General features: G+C 40.2%; 1 protein-coding gene across 2 annotated transcripts in view; it reads left to right on the top strand.

The window, feature by feature from the left end:
• Nucleotides 1-26,476, top strand: part of RNF38 (ring finger protein 38) — a gene marked incomplete at both ends in the record, with an annotated part of 130,077 nt that overhangs the window by 34,376 nt on the left and 69,225 nt on the right. For both annotated transcript variants that reach the window (XM_080709602.1, XM_080709603.1), the window contains one exon: nucleotides 16,024-16,094. In XM_080709602.1, coding sequence (XP_080565728.1) covers nucleotides 16,024-16,094 — 71 coding nt within the window. The remainder of the gene's footprint in view (nucleotides 1-16,023; nucleotides 16,095-26,476) is intronic.

The following is a 26,476-nucleotide window of genomic DNA, read 5'->3' on the forward strand; positions in this document are numbered from 1 at the left end:
GATCCTCCCATCTTAGCCTCCTGAGTACTGGGATCACAAGCATGCTCCATCATGCCTGGCTCTTTTTTCAGGGTTTATAAAGAATACTGGCTGAGCATGGTGTCGCAAGCTTCTAATCCCAGTATGTGGAAGGCTGAGACAGGAGGATCACAGGTTTGAGATCAGCCTCAGCTACTTAGTGAAGTCCTCTGTAACTTAATAAGACCCAGTACAAAATAAAAAGGGCTCAGAGATAAAGCATCCTTCACACACACACATACACACAGAAGAAAATGCAACAAACCATTATATATATTTGTGATAATATAGTTATATTTTAGCATTTGTTATGGAAAATTGCCAGCATACATAGAGAAAATATGGAAGTGTCTGCTAATGGGTGTAGCATTACATTTTGGGGTGATGAAAGTGCTCTGAAATTAGTGGTCATTTTATATGAATATACAAAAAGATAAAACTTCAAAAGGTGAATTTTATGATAAGTGAATTATATCTCAGTAAAACTGTTAAATGGACAAATCAATATTCAGTCATTATTTGTGTCTGTCTTTTGGGGATAGAGTACTGGGGATTAAACCCAAGGACATTCTACTTCTGAATTAATCCCCAGCCCTTGTATTTGTTTTGTTTTTTGTTTGAAACAGGGGTTTTGCTAAGTTGCTGGAGGCTAGGCTTAAACCTGCAATCCTGTTTCAGGCACCCAAATATTAGGATCACAGGTATGTCCCCCACACCTAGCAGTATTCTGTTTTTCTTACTAATTTTTGCCAGTTGCATTCACAAGATGTCTGTTAATGCAGCTCCTTGTCTGTTCTCTTGGCTGTTCATTGCTTGGTAGAATGAGAGGTTTAACTAGACTCAGGCACAATTTTTTTTTAATGTGGAAAAATGCAATAATACCTCCTTTTTTTTCCTTTTTTATGTGTGTATGATAACTAGGAATTAAACCTAGGGGCATTCTACCTCTGAGTTATACCCTCAGGTTCATTTTATTATTTATTTTGAAGCAGGGTTTTGCTAAATTGCTGAGACTGGCCTCCATCCTGCAATCCTCCTGTCTCTGCCTCCCAAGTGCTGGGATTATAAGCATGTACCATCATGTCCAGCTGCAAGAATACATCTTAAGGTGTTGTGTTTTTTTCATCAGGAAACTTAAGATGTGTGATTGCCTCACAGTTTCGTGATGATAGAAGACATATCTTTGCCTATACCTATTAGGGATTGTTAAATGTGACTTATCCAATTCTTGAAAATAAGCATACTGCTTTTTTTTTTTTTTTTTAACTGGCCATTAAACTCAGAGCATCGGGCTGGCATTCGGGAGGCAGAGACTGGAGGATCATGGTTCGCAGATAGCCTCAGCTACTTAGCAAGGCCCTTCACAACTCAGTGAGAACCTGTTTCAAAAAATAAAAAAGACTAAAAAATAGGACCAGAGGTGTAGCTTGGTAGTTTGGAGATAGAATGCTCCTGAGTTTCATCCCTAATACTGAAAAAAAAAGACCACAAGGCCTCAAGAATGTTAGGCAAACTACCACTGCTACATCCCTAGCCCTTCTTAAAATTTCATTTTATTTGGAAACAGGGTCTCACTAAGTTGCTGAAAGCCTCACTAAGTAGCTGAGGCTGGCTTCGAAACTGTGCGATCCTCCTGTCTCAGCCTCCCAAGTACGGGGATTACAAGCGTGCGCCACCATGCCCGGCATATAGGTGGTTTTAATGGGGGAAGTTATCATTCTGCCTGCCTTCCCTCCTGGTCTTGGACTGCCATGAAATTCTCTTGCCACCTGGTGGCAGCATATCTCAGTACTTGGGAGGCTCAGACAGTAGAATCAAAGGTTTGGGGACAGTTTGAGTAACCTAGCAAGACTCTGTTTCAAAACAAAAAAGTAAAGCTGGGCATGGTGGTGCATGCTTGTAATCCCAGCATTTGGGAGGTTGAGACAGGAGCATCGAGGTCCATGGCCAACCTCAGCTACTTAGTGAGGTCCCTTGCAACTCAGTGAGACCCTGTTTCAAAATAAAAGAATTAAAAAAAAAAATAGAGCTGGGAATGTAGCTCAGGGGTATAATGCTCCAGGGTTTCATCCCCAGTACTACAAAAAATAAATAAGATAATTAATTAAAAGAGCTGGAGGTAGCTAGGTTTGGTTGTGTATGCCTTAGATCCTAGTACTTGGGAGATTGAGACAGGAGGTCCACAGGTTCTAGGCCAGACTTACCAACTTAGTGAGACACTGTTTCAAAATTAAAAAAGAGCTAGGGGCATATCTTGGAGGTAGAATGGTCCTGGGTTAAATTCCTAGTGCTAAGGGGGTGGTGGTGCTGCTGGAGAGAGATAGCTCAGAGGTACATTGTCTTTTGATTCAACCTCCAATATCATCACTGGAAAAAATATGAAAACTAAGGTGGGGAGGTAGACTTGAATAATGCCACATAGCTAGTCAGTCAGTGGTAGGGCTGAGCTATTTGTACTATACCACTACTTTATGGGAAAGATTATCAAAGAGAAAATACTAGCTGGGTGTGATGGCACACATCTATAATTCCAGTACTTGTGGGGGTGACTGAGACTAGAAATCACGGGTTTGAGGCCAGCCTCATCAACTTAGACCCTGTTTCTAAACAAGGGCTAGGAGCATAGTTCAGTAGATTGCCCCTGGATTCAGTTCCCAGTACCAAGAAGAAAAAAAAAATAGCTTATTTTTTGCATCTAAGAATATGACGATTGATTCAATCTGTCATCCTCCCCCTCCAGCCGCCCTCCTCCTCCTCCTCCTCCTCCTCCTCCTCCTCCTCCTCCTCCTCCTCCTCCTCCTTCTTCTGTACTGGGGATGGAACCCAGGGGCATTCTACCTCCAGGCTACACTCCCCAGCCCTGTTTTTTATTCTTTATTTTGAAATGGTCTCACTGACTTGCAAATGGCCTCACTAAGTAGCTGAGGCTGTCCTCGAACCGTGATTCTCCCATTCAGAAGTTGGCTGTGTGTGTGTGGTGGGGGTTGTTGGGGATAGAACCTGGGGGCATTTTACCTCCAAGCTATAACCCTAGCTGTATTTTAATTTTTTATTTTGAAACAGGGTCTCACTAGGTTATTGAAAGTCTCACACTCAGAACCTCAAACCTGAGATCCTCCTGTCTCAGCCTCCCAAGTACTGGGATTATAGGCATGTGCCACCATGCTCGGCTCATTCAGAAGTTTTCAACACCTACTTTGTTTCCAGTACTGTGCTACACCAGATATATCAAGACATGTAAGCCATGACATCTGCTCTCAGGCAGCCAGCTAGTTCTAGAAGAAGAAAAGCACTGGGAAGTATTGTTACAAATGGATGGCAGCACAGTTGTCAAATTGTGTCCTTACTGTCCTCAACTTTTAGAGGTTTTTGGGAGAATCTTTATGAGTTGTTTCTATCAGTTCCCTCCCCTCAAATTTCAGGAACAGAAATTAACCTTCCAAGTGATACAAATCAGCGTTACATTGCCAGAGTTTGTACTTGGAGGGAGGGCCAGAGGTTCTCCTGGTTAGTAGGTAGGCAGGGCTAACCCAGTGAGCAGGCTACTGATGTGAGCACAGGCTCAGTTGTACACATGGACCACAGAACAATTTAAGAATTCTTAGCATGTGGCAAAGTTTGGGCTTTCCTGTACAAGAGCCAAAACTGTTTGGGAGGAGGAAAAGAAGGAATGGAAGACAAGGACTAGACAGAAGCAGAATGAGGAGCCAGACATGATGGCGCATGCCTCTAGTTCCTTCACTTGGGAGGCTAAGACAGGAGAATTGCATGTTCGTGGCCAGCCTCAGCAGGTAGTGCAACTCAACAACCTAGTGAGACCCTTATTCAGCAACTTAGTGAGACCCTGTTTCCAAAGAAAATATACAAAAAAAAAGGTCTGGGAGTATAGCCCAGAGGTAGAAAGCCTCTGGGTTCCACCCCCAGTACCACCAAAATAAAATAAAGAAATAAAATTGGGCTTGAGGTGTAGCTCAAAGGTAGAATTCCTCTGGGTTCAATCCCTAGTATTACAAAAAAAAAAAAGAATGAGTGTGGAAGAACTAGACAAGTCAAGTCCTAGTACTGCACTTTGTGGGAATGGCTTTCACATTCCACTGTAAGGTGAAACATCCTAGTTGTCAAGTGTCAATATGTTTGTCTTTTCCTAGGCTGTCATGAGACTCCTTGAGATCGGTTGACAGTCTAAAGTACTAAGCTGGAAAGCTGGATTAAGGGGTTGTAGGCTGGCTTTCAGAGAGCCACATGTCTCTGTGCCTTTTGAAGTCTTTCATCAGCTGTTTTCCATCCCCTTTGCTATTCCTAGATCTTCTAGTCTGTGGTTTGACTCTTAGCATGGACTGTTTGCTTGCACTGCCTTCATCCCAACTCTGTAATGTATTCATAAGCATATCCATACAAAGGTAGTTTTCATTGCCTTCACATGGTGACCAGTGAACAAGGTCTGACAATAGGACTTATTGGTAAAAAATAATTAACCTGGAAAAGACTAGAACAAGTGAAAAGTCCATTTAATTATGTAATTAGCAAATAACCATTATTAAAAATAAAAAGTTACATGAAAACATAGCATCTCAAAATTAGAGTTTTGTGTGGCCACAGAATCTCCTTCATATGTCTATTGTTTGTGTCCCTATCATGTTCAGTTTCTCTATGGTGTTCCCGGTTTCTCAGGCGGCCTTTCATGATTAGCTTACCTGTGGACTTTTGTGTTCTTTATCTTTGGTTCTAAAACTTGCTGTTTATTTCTGATAAGTTCTCTTTAAGCATGTACGTTCTCTGTCACTTTAGGGTGGAAAGACTGTGTCATAACTTCTCTCCCATGGTAAAGGTAAATAGTGAGGTGGTCCACATCCTTGCAAAGTGGGGGGAGAGGGGCTAGGGAATGAACCAGAGCCCCGTGCATGCTAGTCAAGTGCTCTGCACCTCTAGCTCACAACTTCTGGACCATAGTGGGGTACTGTATGTCTTGGGTGGACTAGTTTCAATTTATATCCACTGTGTTCATTCAACTGCTTTTTCTCTGGGACCTCTTCTCCCTACCTATTCTTTATTTTGAAACAGGGTCTCACGAGTTGCGGAGGGCCTCACTAAGTAGCTGAGGCTGTCTGCAAACCACGATCCTCGGGTCTCAGCCTCCCAAATGCTGGGATTACAAGCGTGCACCACCATGCCTGGCCCTTCTTTGTATTTTAATGACATTTTTGTTTCCTTCTGGTCTGTCTAGTTTGAGGGCTTAAAATGATTTTGTAGCAATGTGTGTTAATTAAGACTATCTGCTTGGATTGATTCCCAAATGTCATTGGCATCTTCTGTGACTGAACTGACTGGTGTGTTGTGCATACAATGATATAAAGATAAAATTGCTTTATTTTTCTTCTTAAATGTAAGTATAGAGCTTCATTTTTACTCACTATTGGAACTTTCTCACCATTGCTTTCCTGTTTCACTTTTTACCTCTCATTGCTGTCATCTACTAAAACTCCTGGCAGAAACGTTTCTCTTGTCCTGCTTCCCTCAGTTCAGCAGAGATTTTACATCTGGTCCAGAGTATTGTTATCCCTCCTTCCCTGTCTTGTCATTACTGTGCCAGTGGATAATCCACTTAATATGCCACCCTCTAGCAGCTTAAAATCCACTTGGAGATAACAAATATGGTAAGTAAAAATACTTAAATAAAAATAACATTTTAAAGCTTCCATAGAAGAAGTGGCACAAATTGATGTTTGAAAAATTGCCTATTATTTAAACTGTTACTGGAGAGGTGGATACATCTTTTCCCCTAGCTTCATGTTTCCTTGTAAAGTGACATCATCCCATGTAATTACTTAGGTGTCTCTACCCAGGGGAGGAGTAACTAATCTTGGAGAATTCGAGTGAGGAACTCCATAGGGTTCAGCTTAGTTCCTTTCTTGGGGAGATTGTTTCTTGTAGCCTATTCCTCCAACTATAAGTTTTCTGGAAACAGACCTCTTTGTGAGTAGGCTTCTGGTTTTCCAATTGTGATTGATATTGGCTAAGTGAATTGGTTCCATTCTGGAATAAAATTTTAGGAAGCTTATTGTTGCTGTGTCTTTAATCTACATTTTAAAAATATGAGCTTTAGGCCGGGCGTGGTGGCGCACGCTTGTAATCCCCGCGCTTGGGAGTCTGAGACAGGAGGATCACACACGTTTGAAGCCAGCCTCAGCTACTTAGTGAGGCTCTCAGCAACTTAAGTGAGACCCTGTTTCCAAAGAAAATATAAAATGGGTCTGGGAGTATAGCCCAGAGGTAGAAAGCCTCTGGGTTCCACCTCCAGTAACACCAAAAAAAAAATAATAATAATAATAAAATAAAATAAATAAAAATATAGCTTTATCTATAATAAAGCTGGTAGTTTGATCACCATCTATTTGACCTTTTGCATATTTTATAGTTATTCCAGAAATTGGTGGATAAGTGGATGGGAAGGATTTTACTTAATCTACTGAGCCCTAAAAATCATTCTTAAACATTTCATAGGAGAAATAATCACTCCTAGCTTTTTGAGGGTTCAGTTGGGTATTGAGAGCTGGCAATTCAAGTAGAGTTTTTTGTTTTGTTTTTTTGCAATACTTGGAATTCAACCAGGGGCATTCTACCTCTGAGCTATATCCCCGGCCCTATTTTTTATTCTTTATTAAACACATTTTTATTTTTTTCCCCAGTGCTGGGGATTGAATCACAGGCCTTTGCACATACTAGGCAAGTGCTGTACCACTAAGCTACATCCCCAGGCCCCCTTAGGGTTTTAAAAGTGGATTGAATAGTATGAGTAAATTACTCAGATAAAACTGGGTTTAGAGAATAGGAAATTGACAGGTGGCTTGAGCAAAGGCTTTGGTAAATGTTGGTATTAGAAGCTGGGCAGTGGCATATGCCACTGTGCCCAGCTTCACCTTGATTGTGTTGAGATTGGCTGGTTTTCACAACAGTCTGAACATGAGGTACTTAAAAGGGGAAAATTTTGGATAGAAAGGTTAAATCAATATCTGAGTTATGTAAACACCTTTTATGGGTCATTTTCATTTTAATTATACAACTGGTGCTTTTTTCTTATATTAGTTTTTTTTTTTCTTTTTTCGGGTCTGGGGATGGAACCCAGGGGCATTTGACCTCCGAGCTACACCCACTGCCCTGTTTTTTATTCTTAGAAACAGGGTCTCACTGAGTTACGGAGAGCCTCATTAAGTAGCTGAGGCTGTCCACAAACCGCTATCCTCTGGTCTCAGCCTCCCAAATGCTGGAATTACAAGCGTGTGCCACCACTCTCGGCTTCTTTTATTAGTTTTTAATTATACAAGTAAAGCTTATAATTACAAAAGATGAAGATAATGCAAAAGATATAAATGTCTTCAGTCCCATTATCCTTTTCAAGGATAATTACAGTTAATAGTTTGTATATGTTGGGCTGGGAGTATAGCTCAGTGGTAATGCATTTGCTTATCATGTTTGGGACCCTGGGTTCAATCCCCCAGAACCACAAAAACCAAACAAAAATAGTTTTTGCTTATTTTCAATCTCTAAGCTTGGATAAATAGGACCTTAATGTATTTATTTATTGTTATGCAATTTTCTTTTTCACTTAATACTATATCTTGGTGGCTTTTGTCAGTAACTTTTAGGAGGACTATATAATAAGTAGTCCATAGGAAGGAATAGCAATTTATTTAGCCACTCTGCTGTTGATGGATACTAATAGTATTTACCTGGCTGTGTTCTATGCCAGGCAATTTTTGGAGATTTGGGGAAAGATCGATACTGTTAGCTTTTTCTACTGATGTAAGAATAACCACTTAACCAGTTTTTATTTTGCTTGATACAATACTAAATTCTTACATACATACATACATCATAAAAGCTTTGCAACAACTCTGTGTTGTGGGTTTATATCGCTTTGCAGGTTAGGGGAAAATAAAGAAGTCACTTGTCCAAGGTCAAATGAATGGAAGAATAAGGACTAATTCAAGCCTTTCTCATTGCAAAAATCTTTTTCTTTTCCATGTCTCATCTTTAGGTCTAAATATACTATTGCAAGAAAAGGTTTTTTGTTTTTTTTTCTGCCAGTGATAAAATTAGCTTAAATAAAATTTTTATATTCTCCCTCTTCTTTTTTCTTGGTGGTACTTGCGGATTCAACCCAGGGGCATTCTACCACTGAGCTATACTGCCAGTCCTATTTTATTTTGAAATAGGATTTCTAAGTTACTATCCTTTGGCTTCAAACCTGGGTTCCTTTTGTCTCAGCCTCCCAAGTACAGGGATTACAGGCATGCACCATCACAACTAGCTTAAAATCACTTCTTATTTATTGGAGTTTGATAGCTCCGCCCTATTGCTTTTCATTCATAGCATGGATTTGAAATATAGTAAGATGAAACAGTCTATGTGGCTCATTTTACTTTTGTGTGTGTGTGTGTGTGTGTGTGTGTGTGTGTGTGTGTGTGTGTGTATGTGTATGTGTTACCAGGGATTGATTCCAGGGCATTCTACCTCTGAGCTACTTTCCAGCCCTGTTTTATCTCTTATTTGGAAACAGGGTTTCACAAAGTTTTGGAGGCTGGCTATAAACGTGTGATCCTCTTGTCTCAGCCTCCCAAGTACTGGAATTACAAGCATGCAGCATGATGCCCAGCTGCCTTTACTTTTTAGAGTGTTGCACTTACAAAGATTTGAACTCAAGTGAAAAAAAAAATTAGTTCTTTGGATAGAGGGCAAATGCTTTACAACTCAGAATGTGTAATTTTAGGTGAGAATAGCTAATAGTAGACATTCAAGCTAAGTACATTTTCTTTCTTTATTTATTTTTTCGGGTCTGGGAATGGAACCGAAATTTTTTTCGGGTCTGGGAATGGAAATTTGACCTCTGAGCTACACCCCCTGCCCTATTTTTTATTCTTTATTTTTAAACCGGGTCTCACTGTTGCAGAGGGCCTCACTAAGTAGCTGAGGCTGTCCGCGAACCGCGATCCTCCAGGTCTCAGCCTCCCGAATGATGGGATTACAAGCATGCGCTACCACGCCCGGCTGCTAAGTAGGTTTTCTTGAGTTGATTTGTTGATTTTACTTGTTTTTTTTTTTTTTTTTTTTTTTTTGTCAGTACGGAGAATTGAACCCCAGGGGCATTCTACCTCCAAACTATATGCCCAGCTCTATGTTTTATTCCTTATTTTGAAACAGGGTCTCACTAAGTTCCAGAGGGTCTTACTAAGAAGCTGAGGCTGGCTGAGACCCTGAGATCCTCCTGTCTCAGACTCTCAGTACTAGGATTATAAGCATGTGCCACCACACCCAGCTTTTACTTGTATTCTATTGAGCTCACTTGTATAATCCCTGTGCTTGGGAGGTGGAGACAGGAGGATCGCGCAGGTTCGAAGCCAGCTGTGCTGGCTTAAGAGACCCTGTTTCCAAATAAAAATATAAAATAGGTCTGGGAGTGTAGCCGGGTGGTATAAGGGTTTCCAGGAACCCCAGTACCACCAAAAAAAAAAAAAAAAAAAAAAAAAAAAATATATATATATATATATATATATATATATATATATATATATATAATTTTTATTTTATTTTTTGTGGCCCTGGAGATTGATGCTACCTCTGAGCAACACCACCAGCCCTCTTTTATTCTTTTTTGAAACAGGGTTTCACTAAGTTTCAGAGGGCCTCAGTAAGTAGCTGAGGCTGGCCGTAAGCCTGAAATCCTCCTGCCTTAGCTTCCCAAGTACTAGGAGTACAAGCCTGTTTTGTTTTAGAATATACAATACATATAATTCTTTTTTTTTTAAAGCAGTACAGAGGATCGAACCCAGGGGCATTCTACCTCTGAGCTATACTCTCAGCACTTTTTTAGTTTTTATTTTGAAACATGGCTTCACTAGGTTACTGAGAGTCTCACTACATTCATTGCTGAGGCTGGCCTCAAACCTGGGAATCTACAAATTCTCCTGTCAAAGCCTCCCAAGTACTGGGATTACAGACATGTACAATCACACCTGGCTAGAATGCACATAATTCAGCCAGGCATGGTGCCGCATGCTTGTAATCCCAGCATTCAGGAGGCTGAGACCAGAGGATCGTGGTTCGCAGACAGCCTCAGCTACTTAGTGAGGCCCTCTGCAACTCAGTGAGACCCAGTTTCAAAATAAAGAATAAAAAAATAGGGCAGGGGGTGTAGCTCGGAGGTCAAAAGCCCCCTGGGTTCCATCCTCAGACCTACAAAAAAAAAAAAAAAAAAAAAAAAAGATGCACACAATTCTTAGGTACATCTTATTTTAAAATTGTGGTCAGAGTCCAGTGTGGTGGCACATGCTTGTAGTCCCAACATTCACGAGTCTGAGACTGGAGGATCACGGTTCACAGACAGCCTCAGCCACTTAGTGAGGCCCTCCGCAACTTAGAGACCCTGTTTCAAAATAAAGAATAAAAAAAAAAAAAAAAACCAGGGTGGGGGTGTAGTGTGGAGGTCGAATGCCCCTGGGTTCCATTCCCAGGCCCGCAAAAAAAAAAAAAAAAAAAGTGGTCAGTATGGTGTTGCATGCTTGTAATCCCAGGATTTGGGAGGCTGAGGCCAGAAGATCCAGGTTCAAGACCAGCCTGGACGCTTTATCGAGACCCTGTTCAAAAATAAAAGGGCTGAGGTACTAGCTTGGAAGTAGAATACCTTTGGGTTCAATCCCCAGTACCCCACACCAAAAAAATTGTGTTTATATTGTTTGCCTGTCATTCATTGATTCTTTGATTCATTCATTGATTCATTGATTCATTCATTCATTCATTCATTCATTGATTCATTCATTTTGTGGTATTGGGACGAACCCAGGAGGGTTTTACCTCTGAGTAGAAATTTATTTCTCACAGTCTGGTGGCTGGGAAGTCTTAAGATCAAGACACTGGCAGATTGATTATCTAGCAAGGATTTGTTTTGTATAACCTCACATGGTGTAAAGGGTGAGGGGGTCCTCTTGAGCATCATCTTTGAGGACATTAATCCCATTCATGAAGGCCCTGGAAGGTGACCTTATCGCCTTCCAAATACCCCCACATTAGGAATTAGGTTTCCACATTCAAATTTTGAGAGCAAGGCCTAAACATATTGTGTAGAAGAAAGGATGATGAAATTAGATCTCTTTGGGACTGGAAGAGGGGAAGGACTGACAGAAGTCTAGAACAGAGAAGGGAGGAGATAAGTAAATGAAGTCTTCATTTCCTCTCTCCCCCCCTTTCCTCCCTTTCTGTTTCCTTTGTTCCTGCATTTAGTTAGTGCCTGCCATAGCCAGGAAATAGGCTCCATACTGAAAGATGAAAAAATAAATTAAGGAGCTCGTGGTCTGGTTGGAGAGACATCTAATCTACATATATATATACACACACACACACACACACACACACACACACACACACACGTGTATGTATGTATGTGTGTGTGTGTGTGTGTGTGTGTGTGTGTGTGTACATTAACTCAGGGAGGTTCTATCTCTCATCTATAACCCCAGTACTCCCTTTTTGTAAAATATTGAAATAGGGTCTTGCTAAGTTACCATGCCCTGGCTTCAAACCTGCAGTTCTCCTGTCTTAGCCTCCCAAGCACTGGGATTATAGGCATGTGCCATCATGTTCAGCTATATATATTCAAAGAGTTCTGACAAAAATAAATATTAAGAGCTTAGACATCTTTCACAGGCAAATCAATAGCGTTGGTTGTATAGAAGTATTAATTATGATACTATTTCTTAGTCAGGCATCCTGGTGAACACTTGTAATCCCCATACTTGGTGGGCTGAGACAGGAGAATCGCAGGTTTAAGAATAGACTCAGCAATTTAGTGAGGCCCTCAGCAACTTAGTGAGACCCTGTTTCCAAATTAAAAAATAAAAAATAAAATAGGGCTGGGGGTGTAGCTCAGAGGTAGAGTGCCCTAGAGTTCAACCCTCAGATTCACAAAATTATTTTATTATTTAGTAATAATAATAATAAATAGTGATACTACTTTTTTATGGTACTGGGGGTGGAACCCAGGGGCTTTCTACCTCCAGGCTATACTCCCAGACCTGTTTTATATTTTTTTATTTGGAAACAGGGTCTCACTAAATTGCTGAGAGCCTCACTAAATAGCTGAGGCTGGCTTCCAACCTGTGCAGTCCTCCTGTCTCAGCCTCCCAAGCAAGGGGATTACTACTTCTTGAATCGCTATGTGCCAGACACTGTGCTGGGAGCTTTTGTATTTGTATGTGTATAGTCTTCTTAACACTCAGAACAGATTTCAAAGTACATATAAGCAGTTAATTTATTCCTATTTTACACATGAGGAAGGCATATGATTTAAGTGACTTGCCTATTATCACCTAGTCTGTAAATGCCTGAATCATATTTTGATCTGAGACAGGAGAATTGCAGGTTTGAGGCTAGCCTCAGGAACTTGGTGAGACCCTGTTTCAAAATTAAAAAAAGAGCTGGGGGTACAGCTTTGAGGTAGAATGTACCTGGGTTCAATCCCCAGTACAGAAAAATCCTCTCAAAACTCAGGTGGTTGGATGGATGGATGGATGGATGGATGGATGGATATATAAAACCGAGAGAGGTCATGTTTCAGAAATTAGTAACCTCTGACCCAAGTATTAAATGAAGCTCAACATGTTTGCATGTCCTGCTGTAAAATTAGGCACTTAAATTTTATTTCAACTAGAGTGAAAGAGCCTTGAGAACAGTAAATGGAAGCAGAACAAAAAGACTTAGGTGCTGACCTGCTTTTGGATAATAATTGCAATGACAGTTATTGCAGTATTCTAGGGACTTGATTTTTTTAAAAGTCTACCAGCCAGGTGTGGTGGTACAAGTTTGTAATCCCAGCATTCTGGAGGCTGAGACTGAAACAAGAGGATCCAGGTTCACAGACAGCCTCAGCTACTTAGTGACACCCTTTGCAACTCAGTGAGACTGTTCAAAATGCAGAATCAAAAACAGGGTTAGAGGTGTAGCTCAGATGTAAAACACCCCTGGGTTTTATCCCCAGTACTGAAGGGGGTAGTCTACCTGTCCCTTTTTTTTTTTTTTTTTTTTTAACAGGTCTGGGGATGAAACCCAGGGGCAGTTGACCTCTGAGCTACACCCCCTGCCTATTTTTTATTCTTTATTTTGAAACTGGGTCTCACTGAGTTGCAGAGGGCCTCACTAAGTAGCTGAGGCTGTCCACGAACCGCGATCCTCTGGTCTCAGCTTCCCGAATGCTGGGATTACAAGTGTGCGCCACCACGTCTGGCTTACCTGTCACTATTAGTGTAGAATGAAAAAAATGTAGTTGACTAATTCTTTAATATATTATTGATTGAGTTTAAATGTTTTTTTTAGCATCTATATTTATACCATTATTTGGATTATGGTGACTGGTAGGTAGGCTAAGTTTTTAAAAGATTCATTTGGGAAGAGATTGTCTTTACTACCTTAGAAAATAACCACATTTCAGGCCAGTAATACAAGATTCTGTACTAGTCTACTAAAGGATCTAAATGCAGCATAAAGTTTGTATATTTAAATATCAACTTTAACCTAAGGGAACTTATAAATCTATGTGCTAATGTTATGGTTGAGTTCCACTTCATAAATATATCTTTGCATTGGTCAAGGTGACTCAGTCTGGCCTCTGTCTTGGCCCAAATGTGATTCTATTTTACCACCTAGAGTTCTTGGGATATACTGATAGTAGATGATCCAAACATTGATTATCAGCTGTGTGCTTAATTGATAAATAGACCTGGTTAGATCATGTAGGCAAGGAGTTTAGCACTTAGAGGCTCCATGCTGTTCTAGTACAAAGAAGAAAGTAAGTATCTCTTCTCCCTAACTTGTTTATGTGTTGGGGGCAGGGTGGGGCAGGGGTGTAGCACAAGAGATAGAAGAAAGAGAGTGCCTCTGAGGAGTTTTATAGACCAGGTTGGTCTCAGTGGCTGCCCCCTCCCTCTCTGCTTCCTTGCTCCGTCCTCCTCTTCTTCTTCCAGCAGTTCCTAATGGAGATTGAACCCAAGGGCATTATCTCTGAGCTACACCCCCACCCCTATTTTATCTTTGATTTTGAAATAGGGTCTAAGTTGACTGATCCTCCTGTCAGCCTAATTATGACTGCCTTCTTCTAAGGTACTTTTGTCAGAAGCCATTAGGGATATGTACTGGAGTTTAATAAAATTAATGAAAATCTTGATGTGGTGACATATGCTTATAGTCCCAGTTACCTGAGAGGCTTAGACAGGAGGATCACAGGTTTGCAGCCAGACTCAGTTACTCAGTGAGGCCCTCTGCAACTTAGTGAGACCTTGTTTCAAAATAAAGAATTAAAAAAATAGGGCTGGGGGTGTAGTTCGGAGGTAGAATGTCCCTGGGTTCAACCCCAGTTCCACATAAATAAATACATAAACAAATGAATAAATAAACAAAATTTAACATAGTATAATATCTCTGCCCGCACTTATGCTAACAGTTGTACCCTAACAGCAGCAAGTCGCCAGCAAATCATTTTGTCGGGTCTCAAAGCAGAGAAATAAAAATATGATGTATAGTTTACCTCAGGGATCCTGTTCATGGTCATGGGGTACTTTTAGAATCTTTTGCCGCCTTCAGGCTGGTTGTCTCATCAGGTTCAGAATTCTTTAGTGGCACTGGGGATGGAACCCTGAGATATTCTTCCTCCACACAGTACTCCTAGTCCTATTTCTGATTTTTGAAACAGGGTCTTGCTAAGTTTCATTCCTTTTCTTTTCTTTCTCTCCTTCCTTCCTTCCTTCCTTTGTACTGGGGGTGGAACCCAGGGGCTTTTCTACCTCCGGGCTATACTCCCAGACCTATTTTATATTTTATTTGGAAACAGGGTCTCACTAAGTTGCTAAGAACCTCACTAAGTAGCTGAGGCTGGCTTCGAACCTGTGCAATCCTCCTGTCTCAGCCTTCCACATGCTGGGAGTACACGCGTTCATCACTATGCCCAGCTCTCAGTAAGTTTCTAAGCTGACCTCCAACCCGAGATCCTGCCGTTTCAGCCTCCCAAGTATTGGGATTACAGGCATGTACAATCATGCCTGTCTCACCCCAACCCATTTATTTATTTATTTATTTATTTATTTATTTATTTATATTTTGAAACAAGGTCTCACTAAGTTTCTGAGACTGGCCTTGAACCTGTGATACTCCTGTCTCAGCCTCCCAAGTACTGGGATTAAAGGAGTTTGCTACCATGCCTGGCATTTAAATTTTTCTTTTATTGGATTAGTTGTGCTTTTCTTGGTTCCACATAAATAAAGCTGAGTAGGTTATGGTGATACCAGATATTACATGTTTTATTATGCTGCATACTTGTAGCTTTATTTTTTATCCCTGTGTTTATGAGTAAGATTATTTTTACTTTTTTTTATACTGAAGATTGAATCCAGAGGCATTTTACCTCCAAGCTATACCCCTATCTCTTTTTATTTTTTGTTTTGAAACAGGGTCTCATTAAATTGTTGAGGGTCTTGTTAAGTTGCTGAGGCAGATCTTCAACTGTGATCCTCCTGTTTGAGCCAGCCAAGTACTAAGATTACAGGTGTACACCTCCATTCCCGGCTTGTTTTTTTTTTTTTTTTCTTTCTTCTTATTTTGAAACAAGGTCTTGTTAGGCTGCTGAGTTTTGCTAAGTTTCCAAGGCCCTTCCAAAAACTGGGAATACAGGTGTGCACAACCACCCTGACCTACTTACTTTGAAAGTAGAACACTTGATATGTTATAAAGTGGTAAGTTGAGGTTTTGAATAACAGGGTTTTGTTTCAGTTTTGCCACTTCACTTTGTCCAGCCTGTGGCTTGTTTTCTTCTGTTAAAATGCATGAATGATACTTCCTATCCTGCCAGTTTCTAAGTATTGCTGAGTATTAGATGGGATTATGGATATAAAAGCACTTGTAATTGGTTAAAGCAGTTTAAATGTAAGCAAATATTGCATCTTAACTTTTCCTCCCTTTTTCTTATAGGTAGTGTTGGTGCTTCTTTTCAGTGCCAGTCCATCCATCACGACCACATTTGTCATGATGACAGTGACAAGGTGAGGTTTGTGTTGATGTCTACTATCATGAAAATGAATGCCACCCTTATATTACTGTATTCACTTGCATAACTCAGTACATGGAGCTTAGATAGTGACTTGATGGGCACAGTGTTGATGGAGAGGACTTTGCTAGTTTGCGTCAGATTATTAGATTGCTCTAGAAAACCTGAGGATAATTCCTCAGTAAGAGGTAGGCTTGATTCTAATTAGATTTCCATTTCCCTATTTCTGTCTCTCTACTTCTGCTGCACAGCCTGGTGATACATGGACTTATGCTGTTCAACTTAAAGCTATTTCAGCAACTCATTTGTTTCTAGCTAGAAATATCTTAGACATTCCAATTTCTTCATTGTAGAATTGATTAATTATATTAAGCCATGTTTTCTTATACTTTACCTTAAAATTTTTTTCCCACTTTGTTTCTCAATCTCAAATTGAGAATGGGACCTGCGTGATTTATTTAAAAAAAAAAAAAAAAAAAAAAGCTGGGCCTGGTGGTACATGCTTGTAAATGCCAGGACTTGGGAGGTTGAGACAGGAGTATCCCAGGTTCGCAGCCAGCCTCAGCTACTTAGTGAGGCCCTCTTAAACTAAGTGAGACCCTGTTTCAAAATAAATAATTAAAAAGAGGGCTGGTGGTGTAGCTTGGTGGTAGATTTGTTTCATTGTGCTGATTTTTGTTTGCTCTTTTTAATCCCTAAAGAAACCCGGTTTTAGAGATTTTCCAGCACTCATTAGCATCTTTGATGGCCTAGCCCTTGCAGAAAGTATTTCTGTGGGCTGGATATTTGGAACATCTGGCTGCTGATCTGGATGGACTTAAATTTAGTCTTTTCCAGCATCAGTTTCCAGAGGCTTTACTCCCATTTCCTGTGTCTTTTATGCAGGAATGTATCACTCCCTTGCTAGTTTCCAATGCAGACTATTCCAAGCAATATTTTTCTCCATTGTTTTTATCAAAAATTTCCTCCCTTATCCTGTTGGAGCTAGGTCAAGAAATTGGTTGAACGTTGGGATTTTCCAAATGACTTTTTTTGTTCTGTGTGTTGGTCTCACTGTCTGTGAATTTCTCTCAGACTGATTTTACTGTTTTTACAAAGGTAGTGGTATGCTCATAGCATTTCAGCATCTTTTTTATTGTAATAGTAATCAAGAGGCATGGGTTTCACTTTTAACTACTTTTAGAGGCAAACTACTGACAGAGACTTTCAGAATATAGAGTTTCTAAAATTTAGTGTACCACAGAGTTTAGAAATGTGCACTGAAAAAAAAGAGTGATGATAGAGGGAAAAGGCAAAACCACTTTATGTCACTGAAAATACAAATTATTGTGAAGATGTTTTTGGGTCAGATATTTTGACTTATGCTTCTGTTTATTTAGGGAATAGAAGCCAAATCTCTAAGTCTTCAAGTCTAGGGATAAGATTTCTGTCTACGTCTGCCAAGTTTTTCCCATCTCTTTCAAAAGTATTTTTCTTCCAATGTCTCAACCTTTATTTCTCCCCCTCCCCCTCCCCTTCTACTTTCCCCTCCCTCTCCCTTCCTCCCCCCCCCCCTTCTTCTAATTCTAATTCTTCTTCTTCCTCGCTGAGGATGGAACCCAGCATTCTACTTCTGAGCTACATCACCAGCCCAATTTTATTCTTTTATTTTGAAACAGGCTTTCACTAAGTTGCTGAAGGTGGCCTGAAGCCTATAGTCCTCCAGTCTCAGCCTCCCAAGTACTGGGATTACAAATGTTCCACTACTAGGCCTAGCTGTTCAACATTTTTAAGAACAGACAAACCATTTTCAAAGTGGCTGTGCCATTTTATATTTCTACCAACAACATACTAGAATTTCCATTTTCCCACAGCCATACCAACATATTTACGTATTTTAGAAAATAAGCATTTCAGTGAGTCTGAAGTGTCATCTCATGTAGTCTTATCACATTTCCTTCTTTTTTTCTTTTCTCTTTTCTTTCCAATACTGGGGATTGAACCCAGGGGCATTCTCCCTCTGAGCTACACTCCCAGCTCTATTTTTTATTTTTGAAACAGGGTATCACTAAGTTGTGGAGAGCCTCACTAAGTTGTTGAGGCTGGCCACAAACCTGCGATCCTCGTCTCAGCCTTCCAAGTACTGGGGTTACAAGCATGCACCTCCAGGCCTGGTTTATCACAGTTTTGTAATGACTAGTGATACTGAGTGTTTTTTATGCTTATTGACCATTCCTAAACCATCTTTGGCAAATGACCTAAGTCATATATAGTCTTTGACTATGGATTTCAGTGCACAATTAAATGAAAAGTCAGTTAAAACCCTTTTTTATTGTTCTGTTCATGTGCTCAAAAATAAAAACAACAACCAAAAAGAAAGAAAAAAAATGGAAAGCCAGAAGTTGTGGCGCACACCTATAATCCTAGTACTTGGGAGGCTGAGACAGCAGGATCACAGGTTTGAGGACAGCCTCAGCAAGTAGTGAGACTCATCAACATAGCAAGACCCAGTTTCAAAATAAAATAAGGCTGGGGATGTAACTCAAAAGTAGAACTCCCCTGGGTTCAATCCCCAGCAACACACACAGCCCTCCCCATGTTCACAGTTATATGATTACATGTGTCTATTACAGAAACTGTGGAAATATATATAAATAGACTGTATCATAAGTAATATCACCATATTTCAATAGATAACCATTCTTTTGTGTTTGTGGGGGGATTGAACACAGGGCATTCTATATCTGAGCTATACCTCCAACCCAATTCGGTCTTTTATTTGGAAACTGGATAATGCTAATTTTCTGAGAGCCTCACTGAATTGCTGAGGATGTCCTCAAACCTGTGGTCCTCCAGTCTCAGCCTTCATAGTACTGGGCTTACAGGCATGCACCACCACATCTGGCTTAGATAACCAGTCTTTTGTGTGTGTGTGTGTGTGGTACTGGGGATGGAACCCAGGGGACTTCTACCTCCAGGCTACACTCCCAGACCTATTTTATATATTTTTTGGAAACAGGGTTGCACTAAGTTGCTGAGAGAGCCTCACTAAGAATCTGAGGCTGGCTTTAAACCTGCACAATGCTCCTGTCTTGGCCTCTCAAGTACTGGGATTACAAGCGTGCGCCACCATTCTTAACATAGCATTTTTACTTAGCATTCTCTCTGCATTCTCTATGTGGTTGAAATCAAACTAAATTGTTCTGGGGTTTTTGTTTTTTGTTTTTTGGTCCTGGGGATGGAACCCAGGGACATTTAGCCTCCGAGCTATGCCTCCAGCCTTATCTTTTATTCTTAACTCTTTATTTTGAAACAGGTCTCACTAAGTAGCTGAGGCTGTCCTCAAACAGTGATCCTCGTGTCTCAGCCTCCCAAATGCTGGGATTACGGCATATGCCACCATGCCTGGCTGTTCTGGTTTTCTAATGCTGTGTAATGAATTATCCTGAAACTCAGTGGTGCAAATCATGCATATAGTAGTATCTTTCATGGTTCCGGGATTTCCTGCGTTTAGCTAGATGGCTCTTCCTTAAAGTCTGTCATGCAGTTGCAGTCAAATGACTGAGACTTGAGTCATCAGGAAGGCCTCCTCATTCATGTCTGGTGGTTGCTGGCTGTCAGGTGGTACTTTCTGGGGCTCTCAACCTAAGCACTGTATATGTAGTCCAGGCTTCTTAACAGCATGGCAGTTTGATTAGAGTGAGTGTCCCCAAAGGACCTGGCAGATGCTGTATGGCCTTTTATGACCTCGATTTAGAAGTCACAACTCGTCATATCCAACAGTCTCAAGCCTGCTCGAATTCAGAGGAGCAACATCGCCAGACCACTGGGAGGAATATCAGTATAATGTTATAAGAGAATGTAGGATATTGTGGCTATCTTGGATAATATAATCCATTAGGTACACATGAAACTTCAGTTAAAATGGCTGCATAAGCTAGATGTAATACAGTATTCAGGAGGCTGAGACAGAAGGATTAAAGGTTTATAGCCAACCTCAGAAACTTAGCAAGGCCCTCAACAATTTAGTGAGATCCTGTTTCAAAATAAAAAAATAGGGCTGGGAGTAGAATGCCCTTGGGTTCAATCCCTAGTAACAACAACAACAAAAAGGCAAACTGGGTGTGGTGGCGCACGCTTGTAATCCCCGTGCTTGGAAGGCTGAGACACGAGGATCACACAGGTTCGAAGCCAGCCTCAGCTACTTAGTGAGGCTCTCAGCAACTTAGTGAGACCTTGTTTCCAAATAAAGTATAAAGTAGGTCTGGGAGTATAGCCTGGAGGTAGAAAAGTCTCTGGGTTCCACCCCTAGTACCACCAAAAAAAGAAAAAGGAAAAAGGCTGCATAATGTTCCATCGTAAGGGTATATGGTAATTTATTTAACCAATCAGTAATTGTGGAGTTGTAGGTTATTTTATTTATGTATTTATTTATTTATGTATTTATTTATTTATTTATTTATTTATTTATTTATTTTATGGTACTGGGGATGAAACCCAGTGGCATTTTATCTCTGAGCAGCAGCTCCAGCCCTATTTTTTATTCTTTATTTTGAAACAGGGTCTCACTGAGTTGCAGAGGGCTTCACTAAGTAGCTGAGGTTGTCTGCAACCATGATCCTCCTGTCTCAGCCTCCCAAATATTGGGATTACAAGCATGTGCCACCACGCTTGGCTGTAGGTCATTTTAAAGAAACTATTATGCATTTTTTAAATTCTTGAAATATCTACTCTTTAAGGCACTGTTGAATGTAGTAGAGAAAAGTTTGACAAGGAAGGTCCTTGTTCTTGTAGTGCTTATTTTTGTGGAAGGAGCAGAAAATATATTGAAAATGTAAACCAATAAGGAGATATTCTTAAGAGTATCTGCTATACAAATACTTGAGCAGTTGGCTATTCTAGTTTAAAAGTGGGTAAGGCCTTTAAGAGAGTGACATTTAGAGTCTGAATAATAAGAAAGAATAAGTCATGTCAGTGTAAGGGCCAAGGGCAAACATTCCAGGGAGGAAATACAGCTCTAAGGCCAAAAAGATTGGGAAAATAACAAGAAGGATCAAGTCAGCTACCACTGTCACATGTGCAAGCAAGGTGAATGAGAGCAGGGGAGAGATGAGAAATGAGGTTGGAGACATAGGCATAAACCAGATTATATAAATCTTTGTAATCTAGAGAAAAAAGTTAAATTTTATTCTGCTTGGTTTGGGAAATTGGAGAGGCTCTCCCCCACCCCCGCCCATCAAAACATTTCACTGGGTGACAGGCCACCCTGTGTGCACTGATTGCTCCCTGAAAGGCGCTCTGGCAGCCCGTGGTGTTGACCCATGCTGGTTGCCTTCTGCTCCCAGTATCCTGTTTCCAGTCCTGGTGTGCTGAGGTGTTGGACTGTTCTCTATGCAGGGGTCGTGTTATTTACTCCTGAGTCCCATTGGAGGTTTTTAAGCAAAGAAATGGCATGATCTGATTTATATTTTCCAACGATCCCTTTTGCTGCCCTGCTGAAAATAAAGCTATGGTAAAATACGCATAAAATAAGTTTACTATTTTAAGAATTTTGTGTGTGGAGGAGGTGTGGAGATTGAACCCAGAGACATTCATGTTGGCCTTTAAAATGTCCTTGCCTACTAAATTTTGTTTTCATTTACAAGACACTGTTGTAACAGGAGCAAGCAAGCAAGCAGGAGGTGATACATAAACTTCTTGTAGGTGCTTAAATTTTGTAAGAGTTTTACTACTTTAGGTTTTTACTAAAGGTTTTTGTGAGTAGAATTCTACTCAGGCAATACGATTCCTTCTTTCCTTCAGATACCAAGTCTTGGAAAGTCTATACCTGTGGCATAGGAAGAAGGGTGCTCAGTTTATCAAGATGGGCCATATGTCACACACATCTGTATGAAACAACTCAGATTAGGCAAAGCCCAAAAATTATATCATCAAGCCAGACATAGGGGCACACACCTATAATTTCAGTACTTGGGAAGCTAAGACAGGAGGATCGCAGATTTAAGGACAGCCTCTGCAATTTAGCAAGACCTTGTTTCAAAATAAAATAATAGAAGCCAGGTGTGGTGGCGCACGCTTGTAATTCCAGCATTCAGGAGGCTGAGACTGGAGGATCACGGTTCACAGACAGCCTCAGCTACTACTTAGCGAGGCCCTCTGCAACTTAGTGAGACCCTGTTTCAAAATAAAGAATATAAAATAGGGCAGGGGGTATAGTCAGAGGTCGAATGCCCCTGGGTTCCATCCCCACACCCGCCAAAACAATGATAATAAATAAATAAATAAATAAAATAATAAAGGCCTGACATGGTGCATGCTTGTAATCCCAGCATTTGGGAGGCTGAGACGGGAGGATCGCGGTTCATGGACAGCCCCAGCTACTTAGTGAGCCCCTTTGCAACTCAGTGAGACTCTGTTTCAAAATAAAGAATAAAAAATAGGGCAGAGGGTGTAGCTCGGAGGTCCAATGCCCCTGGGTTCCACCCCCAGATCATAAATAAATAAATAATAAATAATAAAATAAATAGGGTTGGGGGTATAGCTCAGATGTATAATGTCCCTTGGTTCAACCTCTAGCACCCCCTCCTCCCTCTCCAAAAAATGTATCATCAGTTGAAGCTGCTGTGATGACCTTGGTAGTTTCAGTAAGCTGGTAGCATTTAATGAATGTCAGATGTTAGAATGCTCTATAGCAGAATGTGTTATCCTGAGCAAGTTATTTACTATTCAGGTCAATGAGATTCAATAGGATACTCTAGAGGACTGAGTCTATCCCTCATCAAACATAGTGGAAGTAACAAGATGTTTATATGGTGTGGTCCACTAAGAGCATTCTAATATTCCTTGCATCTTAAAGACTGTCACTCATTTCCATTCATTCCTTTTCAGCGACTGCTTTCTCATTGTCCTCCCCACAATGAAGGAGTTGTCTTGTGCTTCTCTGTTTTTTAATCAGTGCTTATTACCATCCTTTATTTTTTTGAAGCACATATGTTAAGTATAATCCACTTGAATCCCTTTTTTACTGGCTTTTCAGGTTAGAGTGCCCTTATGTTCCCAGTTCTTAATGATTTGAACTGTTCTTCTTAACTGCAGTTGACCAGCTTTGTTTGGCTTTCCCCAGGTACTGGGATTACATGCATACACCACCACACCCCAGCTCCTATGTGTCTTCTGAGCATACCCTTCTTGCCAGTTCTTTGACCCAGGGCCTATTGGTCACCAACTTTCATAAGCTTTTGCTGTTCTAACCAATATCCCTTTGGCTCAATTTTGGCCCAGTTCCTAGGTTATTGCACTTAATAAAGTACAGTAAAGGCTCAGTGATTTAACAAATAGGCATTTTAACAAAGAGAACTTAAAAAGCACAATGTAAAATATGGCTGCTCTCAAAGTATACTAGCCCAAAGTTTGGCTTTAGGGTTTCTCCCTAGTGCTTGGCTTGCTATTGTTTATAGAGTTATCCTTTCTTTACACAGGTTGTTTTCCACTGCAAATTGACTTCAAACTACTTTTATTTATTCTTGGTTGGAATAAAAATTGGTACTGCCTTTAAGATGCATTTAGAATATAATCTGTGTTTTTTTGTGTTTTGTATTTTGTTTTGAAACAGGGTTTCACTACGTTGCTAAGGTTGGCCTGGAACCTGCAATCCCCCTGTTTCAGCCTCCCAAGTACTGGGATTATAGGCGTGTACCACCATACCTGGCTTAGAATTATCTAGAAAAAAAGTTTAAGCACATATCCTTTGAACCAGCAATTTTACTGCTAGAAATTTACTTTTTATGGCTATATTTTCAAATACATACCGAAGTACACATGTATACAGAATACATGATCTCTTTGCAATAGCAAAACACGGAGAACCTAAATGTAAGACAAGATTTTAAAAATAAGAGATGGCTCATAACCTAGATTTACATGTAGTTAACTTTTTTCTGTGCCTCGGGCTGTCCAGTGGATTTGGTAAAACTATATATAATATTAGAATATATTCCCTGAGATTAAGCTGATATTACAGTGAGAGTTATAGCAACTACAGTTGCTCCCAAGACGCTCTTTGTTCATCAGAACAAGAATGAGCAAGAGCTCTGCTTCAAAGGGTATACATAACGGTAGGCCTAACAGACGTGGCCTTACTTCCTCAGGGTTACTGTCTATTCATCCACTATGCTGTAGAGATCGACTATTCTATAATGTGCACCCATGGCTCTCCACCCTTCTAATATAGTGTGGGTTTCTACTTTTCTTTTCTGACTCCAATTATCCTAGGCATTTAGGTTTATTCATTCCTTCCTCTTAGTTCCTTGGCTGATGACTTTTCACCCTGAATTTGCTTTAGCCCCTTCACACCTTCAGTGGTGTAACTTTCCTTTATCATCCCAATTGCTACAGCGCTGTCCCTATTATCTCATATGCACTGTAGAAATGGCATCTTGCCATTCTCCCATCACAAAACCAAATAGCTGGCTATTTATTAAGGGTGGCTTTGGGTGGACTTGGATTTGGGTGGCCCTTTGCTGCCCCCTTCTGGTATTTAGTAGCTATAACTGGCAGCTGCTGCTAATACACATTTTCTGCTTTGACAAGTGTTAGCACTTCTGAGTGAAACTACTTATGCTGATTGTTTTAAATCAGGTTTTAGCATGCTTAACATACTTCTCAGTGAAACTTTGTCTTATTAAATTCTTTTAGCTTTTGGTGGAAGGAAGGAAACTTAGAAAGGAGAGTGATCAAAGCCGATTTTAGGGAAATTATTGAAAAACTTTTTTTTTTTGCCTTTTTCAGTATTTTTTCACTGCCCACTTTTCTCTGCCTTTGCACCTCATTTTTCATTGGGAATTTACCTATTGATAAAATGTAAGTAACTACAGCTGCGAAATATTTACATATTATTAATTGAACTAGTGTTTGAATATACAACATGTGCTAGACCCCTTGCCAGATTCAGTGAGAATCCTTGGCTTCAAGGAGCTTACTCTGCATTGTGCAGAAAAGTCAAGTAAATACAAAATTCCTAGAAAGAGTAATTAGTACTATGTTAGTACACACAATAGAGGCTACTAACTCTGGAATGGTGGTCAGAGTTGGAGTGAGGTTATAACCAGGATAGTAGGCAATAGATGTGATAGCAGAATGTGGCCCTATTCCTAACTCTTAACCAGAGGAGAACATTGTATTAGCAGACGTCAGGGACTTCCAGCAAGAAAGTTGTTCTCTATGCAACATCTTTGGCATTTTCCCTCTACATAAATGGTGTCTCGTCTGGACAAGTGATTCTTTATCTGTAGCTTTTTTTTTTTTTTTTAAGCACTGGGGATTGAGCCCAGGGGCAATTTGCTTCTGAGCTACACCCAAACCCTATTTTATTTTTATTTTGGAATAGGGTCTCACTAACTTGTGGAGTGCCTAAGCTGCAGAGGCTGACTGCAAACCTACAATCCTACTTTCTCAGCCTTACAAGTACTGGGATTACAAGCATGCACCACCATGCCTGGCTTTTATATCTGCAGCTCTTTGATCGTAAATTTAATGTCTTAAAATAGGAGATGGCCCTCCTATCTCTACATTCTTTACCATCCAGAATTAACCCAACATAGGCATCAGTGATAGACAAAGCAGAAATATGATCTTCCCTCAAGTGGCTTACAATTTAAAGGGAAATATAATAAATGTTTCAAGGTGTTAAGGTTACTGAGAGATGGTTTTCCAGAAGCAGAATGAATTTCAGGATGAGATCTTCCTTATGTATGTCCTGAGGTTGTGGTTATGCTTCCTTAGTTAGAAATAAAGAAGGCCAGGCGTGGTGGTGCACACTTGTAATCCCCGAGCTTGGGAGGCTGAAAAAGGAGGATCGCACAGGTTCAAAGCCAGCCTCAGCTACTTAGGCTCTCAGCAACTTAGTGAGACCCTGTTTCCAAATAAAGTATAAAAAATAGGTCTGGGAGTATAGCCCAAAGGTAGGAAGCCTCTGGGTTCCACCCCAGTACCACCAAAAAAAAAAAAAAAAGAAAAAGGAAAGAAAAGAAATAAAGAAAAGACAGAAAATCTGAGAGGACACGCAAAGAAATTTAATTTCAAGTACATTTGGCTAACCAATAAATTTTCCCAAACATTTAAAGAAGGCATAATAGTAATCTTAACTGCAGTGCTTCTAGAGAAGAGAAAAAAAGAGAATACTACTCCCTGATGCATTTTTCAAGGCCAATTGAAAATCTTTGTAATAAAACTTGCCAAGGATTTTTAAAAAATGGAAAATTACTACTAACCTCACTTGAGAACACAGATATTAAAAGCCTAAGCAAAGTATTAGCAAATCAAATCCACCAATAAGTTAAAAGGGTAATATAAGAAGACCAAAGTGGACTTATTGGGAATATAAAATTGGTTTAACATCCA

Source organism: Muscardinus avellanarius (genome assembly GCF_963383645.1).
Source record: "Muscardinus avellanarius genome assembly, chromosome: 13".
Lineage (NCBI taxonomy): Eukaryota > Metazoa > Chordata > Mammalia > Rodentia > Gliridae > Muscardinus > Muscardinus avellanarius.